This window comes from Coenobita brevimanus, chromosome 20 (genome assembly GCF_032717465.1).
Source record: "Coenobita brevimanus isolate Jiangsu-jjx chromosome 20, ASM3271746v2, whole genome shotgun sequence".
NCBI lineage: Eukaryota > Metazoa > Arthropoda > Malacostraca > Decapoda > Coenobitidae > Coenobita > Coenobita brevimanus.
In genome coordinates this window covers 5753826-5774284 of record NC_136973.1, presented here as the reverse complement: position 1 = coordinate 5774284, position 20459 = coordinate 5753826, and the positions used below count along the sequence as shown (strand labels likewise).

Below are 20459 nucleotides of genomic sequence, written 5' to 3'. Positions count from 1 at the left end.
AAGCCATTTCGCCTGTACTTAGCGTAGAGTCATCTAGTGAGAGAGAGAGAGAGAGAGAGAGAGAGAGCAATACATCGAGTGAGTGGACGATGACCCCCCCACCTGCTACAAGTATAATAAGCGTTGAAAACAAATTACCTTTTAATTCCTTCAAGCTCGGGACACTTTAGGTATGGGAGCATCTGTAGAAGCGGGCCAGTCAGTCAGTCACACACTAAGGATTTTCGCACACACGGTTCTTTAGCGAAGTTCCGGCTTATCACTCCTTAAAGTATTTCACAGGCAGAACAGCAAACAAAATTCTATTATTTCCAGTCCCTTTAATCTTTTGTTCTTGTACTTTGTTTCTGGTTTTAGTTTGCCATCTATTGGGACCTCCCTTTGAAACCTTAATACTTTTAATTGATGTAAGTCATAGGGGGTTGGGACGAGGAGGGTAGAGCAGATACAGGGCACAAATGGTGAAGATAGAGGCGTAGGTCTGGTTTTCTTCCTAAGCCTCCCATTCCTCTTAATCTTTCTAAACTTCTCCATTATTCTCAGTTTCTTCACTCTAACCGTACTCCATCTCTCTCTCTCTCTCATGATCCCCTCCACCCACATCTGCCTCTGCTCAGCTACCGTTATCTGGATACCCCTTTCCAGTATTATCCCTGCCATGCAAGACTTATGTGCAGTATGTAATTATCCGCAAGGAAGATGTGATAGAGCGCCCATAAGCAGTTGAGGGCGAACGAAGTACAGTCTTGGTGTATATTATTTTGTGTAATGAATAGCGCCTACTCAATAATTCACTTTCTTTTTGGTCAAGAACATTGCATCAACAGAGCAACGGTGAAATATATGTAAACAGGAATACAGGAAGTGATGCAGCAGATACATCCCAAGGCGAAGATTGTACGTCGTGGATGTAAACAAACCTCTGTCCTTCACCCCTGCCTGTTGTGCTGAGTCTACATTTTTTTTAGTGGTATCAGACCTCGGATATTACTTGATATAATTTGTTATGAGGAACTTTTCAGTATAGTCAAGTGATGCTGAATGTACTGTACGTAGATGAGGGAATTATACACATGAAAAGTTGAGTCTTGACCAAAGGATTCCCAATGGCAAATCACGCTAATGCCATGAATAAAGTGAAAATACTTGTAGTCGGTGATTCTGGTGAGTGAAGAATAGTATACAATAACGGTTTGGGTCCAGGTAAATATTGTACGGTATTCACACGGCAATAATGGATATCTTTTATTTTTTTATTTTTTATTGCAGCTATCATATTTTGGGTACTGTGTAGTCTTAATGTGGTGTCACCGAGATAACAGGGCAGTCATATACATCCCTTAACACACTTCCTATTCTCTGAAAGGGAGAGGTGGAAAGCTAGAGGAGGACAGCGTGAGCCTACAGTCCACATGATTCCTGTATCATATGAACGTGGATCAGAGTAGCCAGAAGTATTATTACTAGGGTGGCCACAGAATGATGACTTCCCCTTAAACATTTCATGGTTTGGTTGTAGTGCTAGTTTTCATTTTTGTAATTTTATGTAATGTACCTATGTATAATAATTTGTTAGAGTATTGGCTTAATGTATGTGTAAGATAATCTACTTTCAGTAACATTAAAGAGGTAAACGTTCTGGTTGAAGCATTGGTAATACCTTACCAATTTGATTATTCTTCCCAGTTTTCTAAAATTTTAAAATAATTTTTGTGGTGGTATATGATTATTTCCCATTGATATTATTTTCTTATGGATTTTATCAATATTCATTCAAGTTCCAGACGTGTTTGTTTCTCAGGCGTAATGGCAGACTTACTAAAACCTACTGAAATTTACTTAAATTTATTACTACTAACCTAACCCTACAGATTCAGTATCAAGCCTTGCCTGACCACTCTAACCAAATGCAACCTAATGTAAAGCAGCTAATAAAAACCTAGCAAAACAGTGTAATCTAACTTAACCTAACAGTCTAACCTTACTTAATATTAACCTAACTTACGGTAACAACCAAACTCGGCAGCATGGTAAAGCAAATGAGTTTCGGTAAATTTGAGTTGCTTTTAGTAAGTGTCTGCCTTTACGCCTAAGAAACAACACTTGTCGGGAAACCAGCAAATGGGTAAATGCAACAGGAAAACCTAATCATGGAGCAGTAATTTACCACCCAAAATATAATCGGATAAAAAGGAAAAACTGGAAGAATCAGAAGTGAATTGGTAAGGTGTTTCTGCTGCTTAAACTAAACTGTACATTTATCTATTAATATTTTCCTATTTGGAACAATTCCTCAACAATGTTAATTTTGTGAATAATGGGCAGGACTTTGACAAGCGGGGAAAATATGGAGTTAAAAAAGATGAAACTGTGAAGAAAATAGGGATCTGGATCGAGCTTTGGGTACAATAATCCCTTAAAGTGTTAGAAAAAAAACTAAGCCAAATTATGTGTTAGTAAATAGGTTGTACATATATTTCCAGAAGCCTCCAGTCCAAACTCAGAGATTACTGCTGTTTTCAACTTAAGCTGAAGATGTTTAGCCATGGTGCAGTAAATTTTCAGTAGTTTTCTGTACATCCAGCCAGTAATGCATCTAACATTGGTTTGAAGATATCAGTATTTATCTTTTTCTTTTAACTTATCTTTGTATTGTACTTGATATTTTACTTCTTAAGAATGTTTTTACAATAACTTAACGTGTATAAATGAATTAGGCTGGGTTAAAAAACACAGACTTATCCATGTTTTTTTTTTTTTTCAGGTGTTGGAAAGTCTTCCCTAGTTCACCTCATATGCCATGGGGAAGCCCTGAGCAATGCATCATGGACCATTGGTTGCAACGTAGAAGTCAAAGTCCATGAGTTTAGAGAAGGAACACCAAGCCAAAAGCCATACTTCATTGAGATGTGGGATGTAGGGGGCAGCAACTCTCATAAAAATGCCAGACATGTATTCTACAACTCAGTACATGGTATGATGATACTATGTTTTTGCTGCTTAACCATTAAATGTGTACCATTTTTGGTGTATAGTATGTACATTGTTTTTGTGTGTTTTTGTAACAGGAAGGCAAAGTACCGAGTAGCAGCTAAATTATCTGTGTAAAATAGTCTGTTTCCAAGTTAAAGTGGACTATGTATGTAGAACATTTAATCATCACAAAGTCATCATCAATTTAATGACATGGCCATACGAAAGTAATTCCACTTCAGGGATATCTTTTGTCAAGTGAATGATTATTTGGCTCATTTCCTAGAGCATGCCATTTAATAGTTCTCATACTTTCATACTTCCTCTTCCTTTGTTTCTATATGAGGATTTAATTTGGAGGCATTTGATAATATCTGGACATTTTCCTGATGTTTCGTTTTGAAGTTCAGATCTGTAGAATCACCAGGCTGGGCAGTTGTGTTTGCCGTAAGCTGGCTAGAACTCATCTGGTGCTGCTCTGTGGGAACTCATCCGTAGCCAAGACATATCTAACCATAGGATTGAGCTTCTGGTGACACTTATGTACCAGTGTCTGCCTTGACTGGGGAGTTTGCTGTGTACTGTGCTGTATATAGGTTCATATACATAAGTATATTAGTGTAAAACAGTGCAGAAGAAGGTTAATGAGAAGGGTATATACTGTAGCTGTGATAGGTAATACTGGTAATGATTTTGTATGTACTGTATAATTTTGGACCACACAATTAACTCCAACCTCATCCCATCTCACAGGAGAGAGTTGAGTCTAGGTTGGAAATGATGAGAATGGTTATCATAAGTAAACATGCGTAAAAGGCATAATGCTCACTTTTAGTTAGACATAGCTACAGTTAAAACCCATTGTACAGTTGATCAAGTTAAACTACAGTATGATGAGTTCAGTGTAATGGCTGTTATTGATGAGTCTGTCACATTATGATGATATTTTTGTGTTTCCCTGTCATTTTAACCCCTTCAGTTTGAGGAACGTTTTATTTCATTTTGGCAAGCGCTGAACAATTTTATTCGGTTTGAGAGATGTCTGTGGGCTAAAATGGATCAGAACCAACTTCAATAATTGCTTCAGCTAAAGAGTATCTCTTCTGTTTTGTTCTTGCTGTGGGTAAAATCTTTTAAATCTAGGAATGACATCCTTTACTGTAAGGGCTTCATGTGTTTGGGCATCTTAACTTCAGTGGTATTGCTGGCAAATAGAATCTTGAGTCTGCTATCCTGTATAATTCCCAAGTCAAGTGCAAAAATGGCCAGTGTAAAATAGATGTTTGTGTATCTCCAAGAAAGTAGATGGTGGTTTGACATTAACCACAGGGACCTTAACTTTTCACTCTGTCATTAGAGGAGAAATATTATTCTTTCATCAAAGTGTATGTCAACCCCCTATACTGTATTGATCGCATGAATAGCTAAGGTTGTGTGGATCTACTGGTATGTTGTACCAATCTGTATTTTTTTTTTTTTTTTTAATTATTATTTTTTTTAAACATGAAAGACCAGTCTTCTTCAACATGGCTCATTTTGCACTCACCTGGAGAATTCACGTAGGTATAAGCAGAATAAACATTTATGCACAGCTTTATTTGCAGGTATTGTGTTGGTACATGATCTGACAAACAGAAAGTCTCAGCTGAATCTTCGACGGTGGTTGACAGAGGTACTGTTGAAAGAAGGCAGCAGCGCTAAGGCTCGGACACCCCTTGTTGATGACTTTGATGCTGAGCAGTTTGGAGGGTTTTCTCAGGTATATGGTTTGAAAAAGGTAGCTATTCCACACAGTTCTTTTTTTAAGCACTTGCTCCCGGGAAGCTGGGATTGTGTGTTCTTCGTGGGGTAAGCTAGACTTTGTTGGTGTTTGAATTTGTAGTCTGCATGCTGCTACTTTATTCGGTAGTATGTAGCTTCTTTTTGTAAATAGAGTACTTTATAGGGGATCTTGAACTTATATTCATCTGACTTACCTAATATTAATTTTATGAAAAGTGTTTTGAATACAAAAATGTATACAATTTTATGATACATAGGAGTTTCCTTGGTCATCTTTACTCATTTTTACATATTGCCATATAGTAACTTTGATCATATCTATACATACAATATTATATCTAGGATTGTTTTTGCATTGTTTTATAAATTTATTTATGTGTTCAGTATTTAAGTTACATTCTGCCATCTCAAACAGAACCCTGAAGTAAGTTGGGGATCTCCTTTGAAAACTCAGTCCTCAAAGTATGATGCCATCTTTATGTTTTTCTTGTTATCAGCAAGCAGATTTATTCAGCTTAAGCAGACCTTTCTTTGTGTATGGGCTACAATCATAGTTTACCTTTTGGGCATGCTGACATTTTTTTTTTGTATTCTCTACTTGTGAATGCTAGATGATTGTGTACCACTCAGATAAATATCCTTGAGGAGAAAGGGTTATCGTTAGCATGTGGTGTGCTTTTAATTTTTTTTCATTACACAAGGGAGAGGATGGAGAGTGAGAGACTGTCTAGGAGAGTGTATATGAGGTGGAAGGGGGGGCGAGGGAGGGGGAGACCAAGGATGAGATGATGGGATGGAGTAGAATGGTATATGTGAGGGGAAGATGTAAGCTGGGGGGAGGTCAGCAAAATTGTAGGGAACAGGGCAACATGAGGCAGTATGTTTGTGGCCACCCCTTACAGGATTAAGGTATCTGGCTATAGATAGATAGATTGAGCATTGGAGTTGCTGTACACTCGCTCCAAAAAGTATTGGTGCAGAATATGTGTTAACTATTATGACACAGGGACCAGAGGAAACTGGAAATTGCTGTTCTGTTCTCCAACATGCAGGCATCCCAAACGATAGATGACTGGTATATCAGCTACCTCTTGTGTCCTTCATAATGAGTAGGGAATGACCGTAAATGTTACAATTTATACGGGTATTAACGGGCTGTCACTGCCACATGGTCAAATCATTCCGGATGGCAACGGACCCACAGTGCACCGATACTTTCTGGGGCGAGTGTACACTGCAGTGGGATTAGATTTGTGTTGGCAGACAGTTAGTGTATCTTATCTGCGTCAGGGGAAAATCATCAAGCCCTTCACAGTGATGACTAATTATTTAAATTACTGTATTTTGCCTGATGCAGATCTTTTCATTCAGCTGAGGACAGATCTCTTCTACAGATGGTAAAGATGTATTTGGAGGATATATCTAACTCCCCCATTTGTAAAGTCTGTCCTAACATCTAAAATTGCCTGGAGGTAGAAAATATATAGTAAAGTGAAATGTTCTCATCCTGTTGTGTGACCAGTAATGTCCATATCTGTTCCCTTCATTATGATAACTTCATTTTTTTTTTCCCTTGCTTCCATCACATAATTTGAATCAACATAGGGAACACCTCTCATAGTCTAGGAGTTAACATTGTTCTCCATTGACCTTTTCAGTATCTTGACATCTTTATATTTTATTCACTTTGAAGAAGGCTTCTTGTACTGAAAGAGTTTCGGATCCATTATTTTCTGCAGTGCTTTGTCAGAGTTTTGTGCCACAATAATCTAGTCAGTAGAATTAATGAGATAATTAAACTGACTGGATGTAAAGGCTGGCTTCTACTTTATTGGGCAAAGAACAGTTTCTAAGTCCATAGATGCCATAAGAAAAGAAGACCAGAAATTTCAGTTAAACTAAACTCTTTATGGTGCAAACCATGATAGGTTTTCATCTGACTTTTACCTGATATCTTTTTCCCAATTTTTATATTTCAAGGCAAACATGTCTCCAGTCTTGCTTGGAAAACTTATTTACATTGCTGAATGTCTTTTCAAAATGCATTAACAACTTAGTTTGAAGATTTCATAGTATTTTAGTGCTGTGTATTCTAGGTAGAGGATGTGTGGATCACATATTTGCAGTAAGACAGATAGAGGAGAAGGGTTGTGAGAAGGACTATAAGGTGTTTATGGCATTCATGGATCTGGAAAAAACATACGACAAAGTAGACAGAGAAGAACTGCGTAGGTGGTAAGGTGCTAGGTGCTGTGAAGAGTTTTTATGATGGTAGTGAGCATGTGTAAGGGTAAATGGGCATCTAATTGAATGGTTCACGATTGGTGTGGGCATGCGACAAGGTTGTGTGATGTCCCTGTGGTTGTTTAATATATATATTTATGGATGGGGTGATGAGAGAAGTAAAAACACGAGAAATGGAGAGAGGGATGGCGTTGGTAATGAATGGCAATTGATGGAATATCTCAAATTTGTTGTATGCGCATGATGCAGTGCTACTTGCAAATACCGGACAGGAACTTGGTAGTGCAATTTTGCTGATGTCTGTGAGCATCGTGCCTTGAGAGTAAATGTAGAAAAGAGTAAAGTGATGGTTATTGAGAGAGAGGGTGGCTCCCAGTGTGATGTTACAGTGAATGGAGAGAGACTGGAATTGGTGAGAGAGTTCGGACACCCGGGTACAGTGACAGAAGAGAGAGGAAAATGTGCAAAAGAAGTTGAAAGTAGAGTGACACAAGGAAGGAAAGCTGGTGCTATGAAGGCCTTGATAAGAAACAGAGGCTTGAGTGTTGCAGCTGCACGAGGCTTACATGAAGGAGTGTTAGTGCCAACTTTAACATATGGATGTGAGACTATGATGTAGCATGAAAATGAAAAGTCAAGAGTGAGTGCAGAGGAGATGGGACTGCTGAGGAATGTATGTGGAGTACAGAGAGTGGGTAGGATATGAAATAATGTGATTCACGAAAGATGTGGAGTGAGGAGGTCTGTGGACACCAGAACTGGAGAGAATACTGAGATGGTATGGTCATGTGGAGAGAGTGGATAACAATAGGGTGGTGAAAAAGGTATATCTGAGCGAACTTGAAGGAGGGAGGAGGCGAGGTAGGCCAAGGAGAAGGTGGAGGGATATGATCGATGAGTGTGTGAGGAAGAGAGGTATGGAAGTTGTTGAGGCTAGGGGACTGACGAGATCAAGCTGGCTGGATGAATGTTGTGAGAAGTAGTGGTCGATCAGGGATATGGCATCCCTTTTTAACGTGACAGCGTCCAGATTGACTCTATTGGATACGTCAGTGTGAAGCTACAGAATGTGGTGAATGTTTTTGGCATATCAGATAGAACCAGGATTCTGGGGGCTTGAATGATGAATGAATGGAAGCGTGGTCCATTGGATTGGGCAAACTTATGCTGTCTGGATTTTGCTACTCCTCACCCTGCCCTAGGGTGGGAAAGTAGGTCCGGATGATGATGATGATTATGATGTTTTAGGTAGAGTCAGGAGTATAGAAGGCTTGTTAATCTTGTCAAAGTGTATTGAGAAGTTTTATGCTAAGAACTGTCTGTTGATTGATCCTGATCTAATCCTGGATTTCTTAATGGAATAGTATACAGTATTTATGGGGGCATGAAATGAAGCTATTGTGAACTATGGGTGGCAGAGCATTGGGTGTCTCATGTACAGTATATGTACAGTATTAAAATCATTCTTGCTACTTAGTTAGCTTTGTGCATGCACATATGTAGCTTTTTCATTGATTGATTAAAAAGAACTCACATAGTGTATATCTAAGGAGGTAGAATAAGAGCGATATAAATGTGAGGAGGTGAGTGGGAGGTAAAAGAACACAGTATGGATTAACAATGGAGGTGATGCAATTACAGCTTCAAACCCCTCAGAAAAATAGGGCCACAGGTGCCTTACAGTAGTAGGTTATACTTAAGAAAAGTAAATAGATGGGGTGAAAGACCATACCACAAGAAATTTCTGAATGTTAATGTGTATCTCCCCTCAAAAATGTTTCAAAATATTTGTGCTGAGAAGTGAAATGAATTTAGGGTTCTGTATTGGGCAAAAGATGTATTCAACACTCCCTCTTTATCATAATTCATCATCATATCCAATCCTACATTGCTTCATGAGGAGCATAGGAGCCCGGGGCTAGGCAGTTGGTCTCGACATTTAAGATGAGAGTGACCAGCCTCACTCATCCCTGAGTGGCATTACATAAGCAATTAGGCCCAACCATCCCTTGGATATAAACCTTCACCGGCTCAAGCCGACTGGAGCACAATAATTACCCACTAAACCACCAGGTGCCAAAATTTGGTTATATGGTTACCGCCCAGCGTAGTAAATGGTTTCCTGGTGTACAGGAAACCATTTGGCTTGTCACTTAGTGTAGAGTCACTCACAGGCAGAAGGAAAAGGAAAGAATGAAGGAAAGAAAGACAGAAGAGGGAGTGTAAAGTCACCCGTAGGCAGAAGGACCAGGAAAAAATGAAGGAAAGACAGAAGAGAATGGAAGGAAAGAAGGAAGGAAGAGAAGAAAGGGCAGACACCTGAGAGGAGCACTACATCGAATGAGTGGATGGTGAGCGCCCCCACCTACCACAGAACAAATCTGTATTTTTTCAAGTGAATTGAACTTGTGGAAGATATACTGACAGTGATGTCCGTAAATATACCATGTGTACAGACTACAGGCCTGTTCAAGCCAATACAGTATATAGTATTAGCAGATTCAGTCATGTAGGCACCTAAAATACATTCTCTTACATATACAACTAATGTGTGTAATATGTATGAATAGAATATGTTACACTAATCTCAACAGCACGTGAATGGTGCTTACATTGCTAGTGTGGCAGACAGTAATCAGTTTATTTTTTCTTTGAAATTCAACCCCCAAAATGTACATTGGCTCATGTAATAAGCAAAATACAGCAGTGGTATTACAGGTGCACCAGAACCAGATTGTCGTTCCTGCATTTAATTACTTAGGTGGTTTAATGGGTAATTAAGGTGCTCCAATTGGATTGAGCCTGTGTAGGTTTATATCCAAGGGGTGGTTGGGGTTTATTGCTCACGTAATGCCACTTAGGGATGAGTGAGGCTTGTCACTCTCATCTTAAAAATCAGGACCAACTTGCCTAGCCCTGGGTTCCTACGTTCCTTATGGGACGACATAGGGTTGGATGATGGATGGATGGATGGAAATATAAAAATGACATGCCCACACTGCTAACACCGATTTTGGGACTAAGTACATTATAACGGGAATGTTTAGAATGTGATGTAGGCAGTCTCTTTATCCCACCTGGGTGTTTAAGCTGACAGTTGTGTGTAGTAGTTGGGGAATGTTTGGGTGCTTTTGTCAGTTATGATCTGCTGTTGTGGTGGGATGCAAACAGTCTGTGGCAAAAAGGCCCCACATTTGATTTTTGGTCTGTTCACAAGACCAGCCATGTCACATGTGAAACTGTAATAGAGACCTTAATTGTAAACACAACAGTTGTTTGTCATTATATAGAGGAATGTTTGGGTGTTTTTCTTGTCAGTCATGCGTTTATGTGTTTGGAATTGTCCCTTGCCCCCCAAAATACTTCCCATGCGTTTTCACCGGATAATTTTTCCTCTGTCCTCCTCACCCCTTCCAACTTGGCAAGAAGCCCCACAAGATTTTTTGTTGTTTTCCTTTACATAAAGTTGTAATTGTCACACAAGCAAAGCACAAATTTGCCAGGGGTATGAGGATTGGAGTCTTGCAATATGACAAAAAATGAAATGTGAGAACTACCTTTTGACTACAATATAATATAAGAAATTATATGGCTTTAAATTGTAAGGGGAGAGATGACAGGTAGGTATTTAGAGGGTCATCTGCTGTCTGAAAAAACAAAATCTCTATCACAGACAGGAGCAGGGAACAGCTTAATAATTTGAATTTATCCAAAGTGGAATTTACTGATATTTCACTAGACCTATCAGCGTGTCATAAAACTACACCCACTAGTAGCCTACCATTACACCAGTGCAGGGTGAGACAGTCCATATGTAAATTCAGTATGGTGGCAAATATTAGACTAAAGTGGTGGCGCCTGGTGGTTTTGTGGGTAATTACAGTACTCCAGTCGGATTGAGCTGGTGAAGGTTTATATCCAAGGGGTAGTCGGGGTTATTGCTCACGTAATGCCACTCAGGGATGAGTGAGGTTGGTCCCTCTCATCTTAAATGTCAGGACCAACTTGCCTAGCCCTGGGCTCCTATGCTCCTCATGAGGCGAATTAGGATTGGATGATCGATGAATGGTGATATGTGAAAGTTAGTTGCAAGTAGGATTACATGATCGTCAGGAATGGAGTACCATGTCTGAGCCGATACAGGAAAAGAACAAGTATATATACAGTATATGAATAAGCTCTATAGATTGTTACTGAGTTATTTCACAGTGCACTTCACAACATTATATACCAGCCATACTTAGACAACAAAAGCTATAGCACTCATTCAGAAGTCAATCATACCCAGTTGTTCAGATGAACTTTTTGACCAGTGTACATCATGAAACCTCCCATCTAATTGATTGAAAAAGAAGAAAAACTTGTCACATTATAAGGAACTTGTTTTCTTGATAATATGTTAACAAGTATATTATACAATTGATTTATAGATTTGTGCATAAGGAGTCAGCAGCATTTATTTACTTGTAAGATGCGTGTCTATGGTTCCCCCTAAAACACAGTAAAATTTATCCACCCCATTTATTCTTGTGATAATTAGAGTTAGACTGATAGTTTTGAGAAAAATCAATTGTTTCTTCAATATACAGTACTTACCTCATTAGTTCAGACAAGCACGGAGTGGACGTGGCAAGGTAAAAATAGTGTATAGATACAAGTGTTGCCAGTTTGACTGTGTAGAACCTAGATTTAAATAGAACAATACAGTATTAAAAATTAATTTCCACTTCCAAGTCAGGTGCAGTAAGATACTGATAAAGGCTGCTATTCTCATGAAATGTGTTGAAATAAAGCAACACATTCTGCCCATTCACGATGCAAGAATTATGCTTAGCATTGAGGGTCATGAAGTATTGGTATATGGCATATCATTTTTTTTTTTTTTTTCCTAAATCAGAGAATCTTATTTAGCCTTGGAAAGATATCCCAGGCTGTAAAGATTAATGAACACACCACGCTCAGAAACTGTTTGACTGTTGCTTAAGGAGATTACTGTATCTTTATATCCTTTTTACTCTAACTTTGGCTTAAAATGGCCATCGCCCAATCTTGAAGACTGAGTTTTAACATTAGATTAACACTGGAATATGGCACTAGTCATGAAAAAATGCTGTGGAAAGGATGTAGAGCTGGCACGTTGTGTATTTCTGCCACTGGGCAACATTAAATAAGCTGCTACAGGACAAATACTGTATCTGATTCACTCTCATCTTAAATGTCGGGACCAACTGCCTAGCCCCGGGCTCCTACGCTCCTCATAGGGCAGTGTAGGATTGGATGATGGATGGATGGATGGATGGATTAAAGGAGATGATATGATACCTCATCAGAGATCTTAATCAGCACAGTGATAACTTTGATAGTGATTATCAGCCTCTTTTGTCCCTTCCTTCTCCTCATTCTTTTAATCCATTGTTCTTTCTCTTCCTTTTGAAACAAATGCTTTTTGAAGGCAGTTCCATGAATGTCCTTTCAATATTGAATACATTACTTTTTACTGGAAGTCCTTATTCATGCAATACCCTAACTTGTAAAAAAATTGTTTAGTTTTATAGTTAAACCAAGAAATTATTTGTTCCCAAAACACAAAAGAATTCACCATGTGCAGAGTACGTTTAATAGGTTTGTAGATTATGTGTGGATGGGATTGTTATTAATGTTTGGTAAACCTTACAGCTACCGGTGTTCGTGGTTGGGACAAAGCAGGACCAGATCTCAGAGTACCGGACCTCTGGCCGTGTGCGCAGCTGTTCTCTGGCAGATGAATGTGGTGCAGATGAGATCTATGTTGTAAGTTATGCTGCAGACAAGATTTTCTTATTTAATATTAGGATTAGTGAGGACATTCTGGTATTTAGGTAATGTGAAGAGTAAAGGCAAAAGCTTAGAGGGTGAAGTGTAGGTTATGAAAGGATACCCTGCGGAAGAAAGGCTGCAACTTCACTGAAAGTGGTGATAAGGAATAGGGAAATGAGTATGGAGGTAAAAAATTTGTAGCATGATAGTATTGTAATCCCCACTCTAACATATGGGAGTGAAGTTTGGACCTAGTTGGAAGGACAGAAGTCAAGAATGAGAGCAGTGGAAATGAGTTACTATACTTGAGAGAGCATGTGAAATTGCATGGAGAGACAGACTGACAAATGCGGAAATGAAGGAGCATTGTGGTGTTGATGTGGATGTGAATGAAAGCATTAAGAAAAATACTCTTGGTATGGTTTAGCCATGTGGAGAGGCTGGGGAATGAGAGACTGACTAGAACAGTGTGTAAGTAGTAGGGCTGGGCAAGAGTCGATAAAATTGGAATTGATGATTCCGATTCTCAGTGCCAGTGAAATCACTGGAATCGATTCCTCAAGTAAACAAATAATGTCCTGAAGAAGGCAGTGCAAGTAAAATTCCCCCCCCCCCATGTCTCATGGGACTGCTAATGATAATGCTGTATTTAGACAGCAGTACTGTACTTCTAGTGAAGTGTACTCAGTTGACTTCCAACCACAGCGCACAGGGGGTTATTTGCTTTCAACATTTCGTCCACTGGATATAAATGAAGTCAAATGTTACATCAGAGAACATAACAAAACATTTTGTCCACTCGATTCGTATAACTTGTCACAACTGCCTGATGTGCACGAGCACGCAATAGACTTCATCTGCAATGTAATAAATAGATGCCTCTTAGAAAGTAATATTGTGCAGTCTGAGAAATGTGCTTTGCTTAGGCCAATAATCAAGAAACCTGGCCTTGATGTCAAGAGCATGACAAATTATCATCCTGTCTCTAACCTGTCTTTCTTATCCAAGATTAGTGAGCAGGCCATACTTGATCAACTCTTGCCACTACTGGAACATAACAGAGTTGTTCCTGATGTTCAATCAGCATACAGAAAATACCACTCAACTGAAACTGCATTAAAAGGATTCATAATGACTTTGTGGCAAACACCTGTAGTGGGATGTCCTCACTCCTAGTTCTGTTGGATCTATCTGCAGATTTTGATACAGTAGATTATAAACTATTGTTGGGTGATCTGTATTTTTATGGCATTTGTGATAGTGCTCTTTTGCTCCTTCAGTCGTATCTGTCGGACTGATCTCAAAGAGTGGTTGTTGATTACGCTAGCTCTGATTCTGCTTCCCTTCTGTTCAGAGTCCCTCAAGGATCAGTTTTAGGTCAATTGTATTTACAATCTACATGAGTAGTTTATCTTCTTTACTTGATGCTTATGAAGTGTCCTACCATTTTTATGCTGATGACACCCAGCTCTATGTTAAGATGTCATATATGGACAATACCAAGACTAAGATTGAATCTCTAAGTCTGATATTAAGATTTGGATGGCTAGGAGGAAACTTGAGCCGAGTGATGGTAAAACTGAGATCATCATCATCAGAGGAAACAGAAAGGTGACAACACTGGTAATGACCTGGCTTTGAACATTGGTGTGTCACAGCTTCATCCAGTCAGTTCTGTTCGAAATCTGGATGTTTATTTTAATTCAGAGTTAATTTACCAAGAACTTATTTATCAAGTTGTCAGAGGGTGTAACTTGCATATTAGAAATCTGTTCTCTGTGAGAAAATTCCTGAATGGACATTGCCTCTTAACATTGGTCCATGCAGTGGTCTTGTCACATGTCGATTATTGTAATTCACTGTGGATTCATCTTCCAAATACTATACTAACAGAAATTCAGTCTGCGTTGAGCAGGACAGCACGGCTCATCTTTGGTCTCCCCCTGAGAACCTCGACTACCTCGTTCCTAATTGAGATGCATTGGTTACCAGTAAAGGCTAGAATTGAATTTAAACACTGTCTTAATACATTCTATCTATCTATCTATCTCTATTGCCAGACACCTTAATCCCGTAAGGGGTGGCCACAAACTAATCCTCTCCATGTCACCCTGTCCCCTGCCATTTCATTGCCCTGCTCCCAGCTCACACCCCCTTCTCTCATATACCTCTTCACTCCATGTCTCCATCTCATCCTTGGCCTCCCCCTTCCTCTCCCTCCCTCCACCTGACTCACATACACTCTCCTCATCAGTCTCTCACTATCCATCCTCTCCACGTGGCCAAACCACCTCAGTGTGTTTCTCCTAATGCATCCTAACATATCCACATCCACACCACAATGCTCCTTTACTTCCTCATTTGTCAGTCTGTCTCTCCATGTGACTCCACATGCTCCTGTCAAATAACTCTTTTTCCACTGCTGTCACTCATGACTTCTGTCCCTCCAACTTGGTCCAAGTTTCACTTCCATACATTAGAGTTGGTATCACAGTACTGTCATGTAGTAACAGTTTCACTTCCATGCTCACTTTCTTGTTTCTTATCACTGCTTTCAAGGAACCAGCAGCCTTTCTTCTTTGTTGTACCCTTTCAAGAACATCACCCTCCAAACTTCCATCCTTACTCATCACACAACCCAAGTACTTAAATGCACTCACATTTTTCATTTCCTCCTCATCCAGCCTCACTGTACAGTCACTGACTTCACTTCTCTCGAAGACCATAACTTTACTTGTCTCTACATTCGCCTTTAGATTCCGTTTCTTACACACACTCCCAAACTCATCCACCAAGCCTTGCAGCTCCCCTTTGTCTTCACTCAATAACACAGTATCATCTACAAACAACAGTACAGGTAGTTTCCAAACACTGCCCTATCTCACTAGGGCCACTCCAACATCCACTGCCCTACTTTGTATCTCTTTTATAACCCCATCCATTTACAGATTGAACAGCTATGGAGATATGATACATCCTTTTTTCAATCCAACCTTCAAATAGAAAAATTCACTCAGCTCACTATCCACATGCACTGCAGCCTTAGCACTCTCATACATACTCTTCACGGCCTTCAACAGCTTCCCATCTACTCCATATATTCTCAATACTTTCCACAATCCTTGTCTGTCCACACTGTCATATGCTTTCTCCTAATCCATGAAGGCCTCATACAACTTCTTTCCCTTCTCTAGAAACTTTTCCACTAAGGATCTAAGAATGAATATCTGATCTACACAACCTCTTCCCTTCCAAAAGCCTCCCTGTTCTTCTCAAGCTAATTCCTCTGTAATTTCCCTAACTCTGTCAATCAGTGTCCTACCATATACTTTTCTTATTACACTAAAAAGACAAATGCCCCTATGATTACCACACACTTCTATTTCCCTTTTTACTTTGTACAGGGGAAAAATTATACTTGACTTACAATCTTCCGGGACTCTACCTTCCTGCACATCTTCCACGTCCATTCTACTACTATCTCTCTCCCATGCTTCAGCATTTCACCACACAATCCATCAATTCTTGGGGCTTTCCCCATTTTAACTTTCTACATTGCTTCTAGAACTTCCATCCTTCTGATTTTTTCCTCTCTTCTCACATCCCTCCTTCTCCCAGCCACTTATACTTGCATTACTTTCATTCTCTGTGTTCAACAATTCCTTAAAGTGTTCTCTCCATCTGCCCACTTTTTCTCCTTTCTCCACCAGTAATCTACAGTTTTTATCTTTCACTCCCCATACTAACTTCTTTGGCATTCTGTCTAACTTTCTTTACCTCTTTCCAGAACATTTTCTTACATTCCCTTCACTTTACACCCAAGTTCCTTCCAAATTCCTCATCCACTCTCTTCTTTTTCTCTCTTACAAATCTTTCACCTCTCTCTTCCTCTCTACATATAACTCTCTCTTCCATTTCTCAACTTGTTCCATGCCCGTGTTTCTCATCCACTCACTGTATGCATTCTTCTTTTGTGTCACAGCCTCTCTCACCTTTTCAGTCCATCATGCTGTTCCCTGCATCCCCATTCGTCTTCTCTTCATCCCACACACCACCGCACAAGCTGCACAGATTTCTTTTGTGAATATCTTGCACACACCTTCCACATCTCCCATAATATCTTGCACACACCTTCCACATCTCCCATCTGCTCCAATCTATATTAACCCAGTCACTCCTCCACTTCCCTCTTATATTCTGCCTTTTTTTTCCATCCTCTTGTAACTTTTCTACCTTCCTTGTACGAAGCACTTCCTCCTGTCCTTTTCTTTTTCTGTTTCTCCATTTCCTTTGGACATTGATTCTGACCACCACCAAGTGGTGGTCTGAAAGTCCACTCCCCCAACCTCTGTATACTCTTGCATCCATTACTCACTATCTCATCCTTTCATCCACACGCACACACAATCAGTCATTGCCTTCCGCTCATTCAGTTCACCACCCACCCTTCTCATCAGTTGCCACGTATACCTATGGATCATTTTGTGCCTGAAGAAGGTATTTGCTATCACCAGCCCCCTCCCAGCACAAATGTCCACAAAAGCACTGCCATTCTCATCCATGAAGTATCTTGCTGAATTGTTAATACTCCCATTGGCATGCCAGTGTGATGTTATGTAGTGAAGATGATTCCTTGCATCTTGACAAACCTGGAGCCTTTCACCAGTCATCTTTTTCTGATCGTTATTATGTGTATAGAGCCCCTAGATTATGTAATATATTGCCATTGTCCATGAGGCAATTCTCTTCTGTTGAATCCTTTAAGATAGAGTTGAAAGCCTCTCTGTTTTCGAAATGCTACGACCTGGAGAGAGGTACTAGGACAGATGATTATAGTGTTTAATTATTGCCACTTTCTTAGTTTTTACTGAAAAAGTTTGTATTGTTTATGAGAGATGTCAGAATTTTTGTAATTGTTAAAAAAAATTTATGTTTGTGTCGAGCACTAGTGAATTCCCTATGGAAAAACTGGCACATTGAGAAACAAAAGACCAGATTATTATCCATCCATCATCCAATCCTGCATTGCCCCATGAGGAATGTTGGAGCCCTGGACTAGGCAAGATGGTCCTACAGTTAAGATGAGAGTGACCAGCCTCACTCATCCCTGAGTGGCATTACCTGGGCAGTAACCCCCAACCGCCCCATGGATGTAAACCTACATAGGCTTAGTCCGTTTGGAGCACCTTAATTACCCACCAAACTCCCGGGTGCCATAATTTGGTTATATGGTTACCACCCAGCAAAGCAAATAGCTTCCTGGTCATACAGGAAACCATTTGGCTTGTCATTCAGTGTAGTCACCCATAGGCAGAAGGAAGAGGAGAGAATGAAAGAAAGGAAGACAGAAGGGGAAGGAAGAGAGGAAAGGGCAGGCACCCAAAGCAGCACTACATCAAGAGAGTGGTTGGTGGGTGCCCCCACTTAGATTATGATTATTGTTATTATTATTATTATTATTATTATTATTTTTGTCAAGTGGGGTTGGTGGAGGATTAGTGCCCCTCCCTGTAAAACAATTAACTCTAAAGCCCTTGGCCACCCCGTCTGGGATACATGGCGTTTGGCAGTGGATGGATGGGATGGATTATTATTATTATTATTGTTATTATTATAATTATTATTTTTATTATTATTATTATATAATCATTATTATTACTATTATTATTATATGTCTATCTATCTATTGCCGGACGCCTCAATCCTGTTCGGGGTGGCCACAAACAAATCGCCTCCACGTCGCCCTGTCCCCTGCCATTTCACTGCCCCGCTCCCAACCCACACCCCTCTCTCTCATATACCTCTCCACCCCATCCCTCCATCTCATCCTCGGCCTCCCCCTCCCTCTTCCCCCCTCCAATGCACTCACATACACTCTCTTCATCAGTCTTTCACCCTCCATCCTCTCCACTTGGCCAAACCACCTCAGTGTATTCCTCCTAACGCTTCCTATCACATCCACATCCACACCACAACGCTCCTTTATATCCTCATTTGTCAGCCTCTCTCTCCATGTGACTCCACAGGCTTCTCTTAAATAACTCATTTCCACTTCTCTCAGTCTTGACTTGTGTCCTTCCAGCAACGTCCAAGCTTCACATACGTTAGAGTTGGTATCACAATACTGTCATGTAACTTTTTCACTTCCATGCTCACTTCCCTGCTTCTTATCACTGCTTTCAAAGAACCAGCAACCTTTCTTCCCTGCTGTACCCTTTCAAGCACTTCACCCTCCAAATCTCCATCCTTACTCATCACACTACCCAATTAATATTATTGCATGCTTGAAATCATTTAGAAAAATAAGTCTCAGATGTGCAATAAAAATTAAAGTTAGAGGGTTATCTTGAACTTTAACTCTGTGTACTTCAACATCAGGTCAAATGTGATGATTGATTAGCAGGTTACCAAATTTATTGTCACATTTCACATGTTTATTGTCAACACCTGTGCTAGGTTGTGTTTTCACCATGTCAATTTAATGATGATTTCTGCAGACTTAGGACACAGACTTTACTAAGGGAGTATAACACCTTAACTTGCACATGCATTGTTCTCACAACAGACATTCTTTTATGGTAGGTACTTTGATAACATGAGGAAAAGTATTTTCTGGCTTCACTTTTGCTCCAAAGAGAAGGTTTAGTCCTGGACAGGACCTCTTGCACACTGTTGCAGAATACAGATGCAGATGATGTAGTTAATGGTGCAAATTCACTGACTTGTTTTTTTAATAGAGTTATTAACAACTCCCTGGCAGAATTCCCATGACCAGCGATCCTTGGCACCAGGCTCCAGTAATGCAGTCAAGCTGTCACGTTTCTTTGACAAGGTCATCGAGCGACAGCAAACCACAACCACTGCCAGGACAGAGTCCGGCTACTCCTACCTTGAACGTGAAAACTCGATGTACAGGAGGCCAAAGAGCAGCTCAGCCTTTATAAGTATGAGCTAGTGAACTATATCATGATGATGTCCATATTGAAATGGAGGTTAATAGCAAGAACACGGTGTTCCAGTGAAGAATTAAAGAGGTTAATATTTCCTTTGATGGTGTTTAGAATGTAGTGTTTGCATTGTTTTCCAGTAATAAAGCATATTTTGCAATGGTAAATGACCTTTTTTTTTTTTTATGAGGTTACAGTGCTTATCAGTTTTTGGTGCATTAATTTTTTTTTCTTGGTTTTGAGATTTTTAAATATTTTTCCAGAGAAATATTATTGGAGATACATTAGTAGAACTGTTTGTGCTTTTACAGGTACGGTATATGTGTTGCAGTATTTCTTAAAATAAGTAATTTATCACGTATCATTATACCAGAACTCTGTAACAGTTTTTGGAAAGTGAGGTATTTTATATACTGAAAAATAAACAAAGAAACCTATCATACCTCTGAAAACCTTTCATACTCTACCTGAGTGTGGGTTCTGTATGAAAGGAAGGAAAGTAATAAAAAGGCACATAGGCCCCAAAGTGTGGTCTCTCAGATAATGAACATACAGTATAATGAGGGGTATATGAATATGAATGACGTCAGCTTGATGGGCCTCAGCTGAGTCTGTGTTCTGCATCTGATTTTTTTGTAGTCAGTGGCATTAATGACCATTAATACAAGCGCAATTGAGCTATTGTTTTGTATATACAAATAGGCACAGTATACCACG

At 39.7% G+C, this 20459-nt stretch overlaps 1 protein-coding gene across 1 annotated transcript; it reads left to right on the top strand.

The window, feature by feature from the left end:
* The first annotated feature begins 963 nt into the window (after window positions 1–963).
* Window positions 964–19905, top strand: LOC145391894 (rab-like protein 3). Its single transcript, XM_080266392.1, has 5 exons — window positions 964–1164; window positions 2765–2974; window positions 4578–4732; window positions 12676–12789; window positions 19556–19905. Exons 1-5 carry the CDS (start codon window positions 1107–1109, stop codon window positions 19748–19750), a joined length of 732 nt encoding a protein of 243 aa, XP_080122518.1. The 5' UTR covers window positions 964–1106; the 3' UTR covers window positions 19751–19905.
* The last annotated feature ends 554 nt before the right edge of the window (window positions 19906–20459 follow it).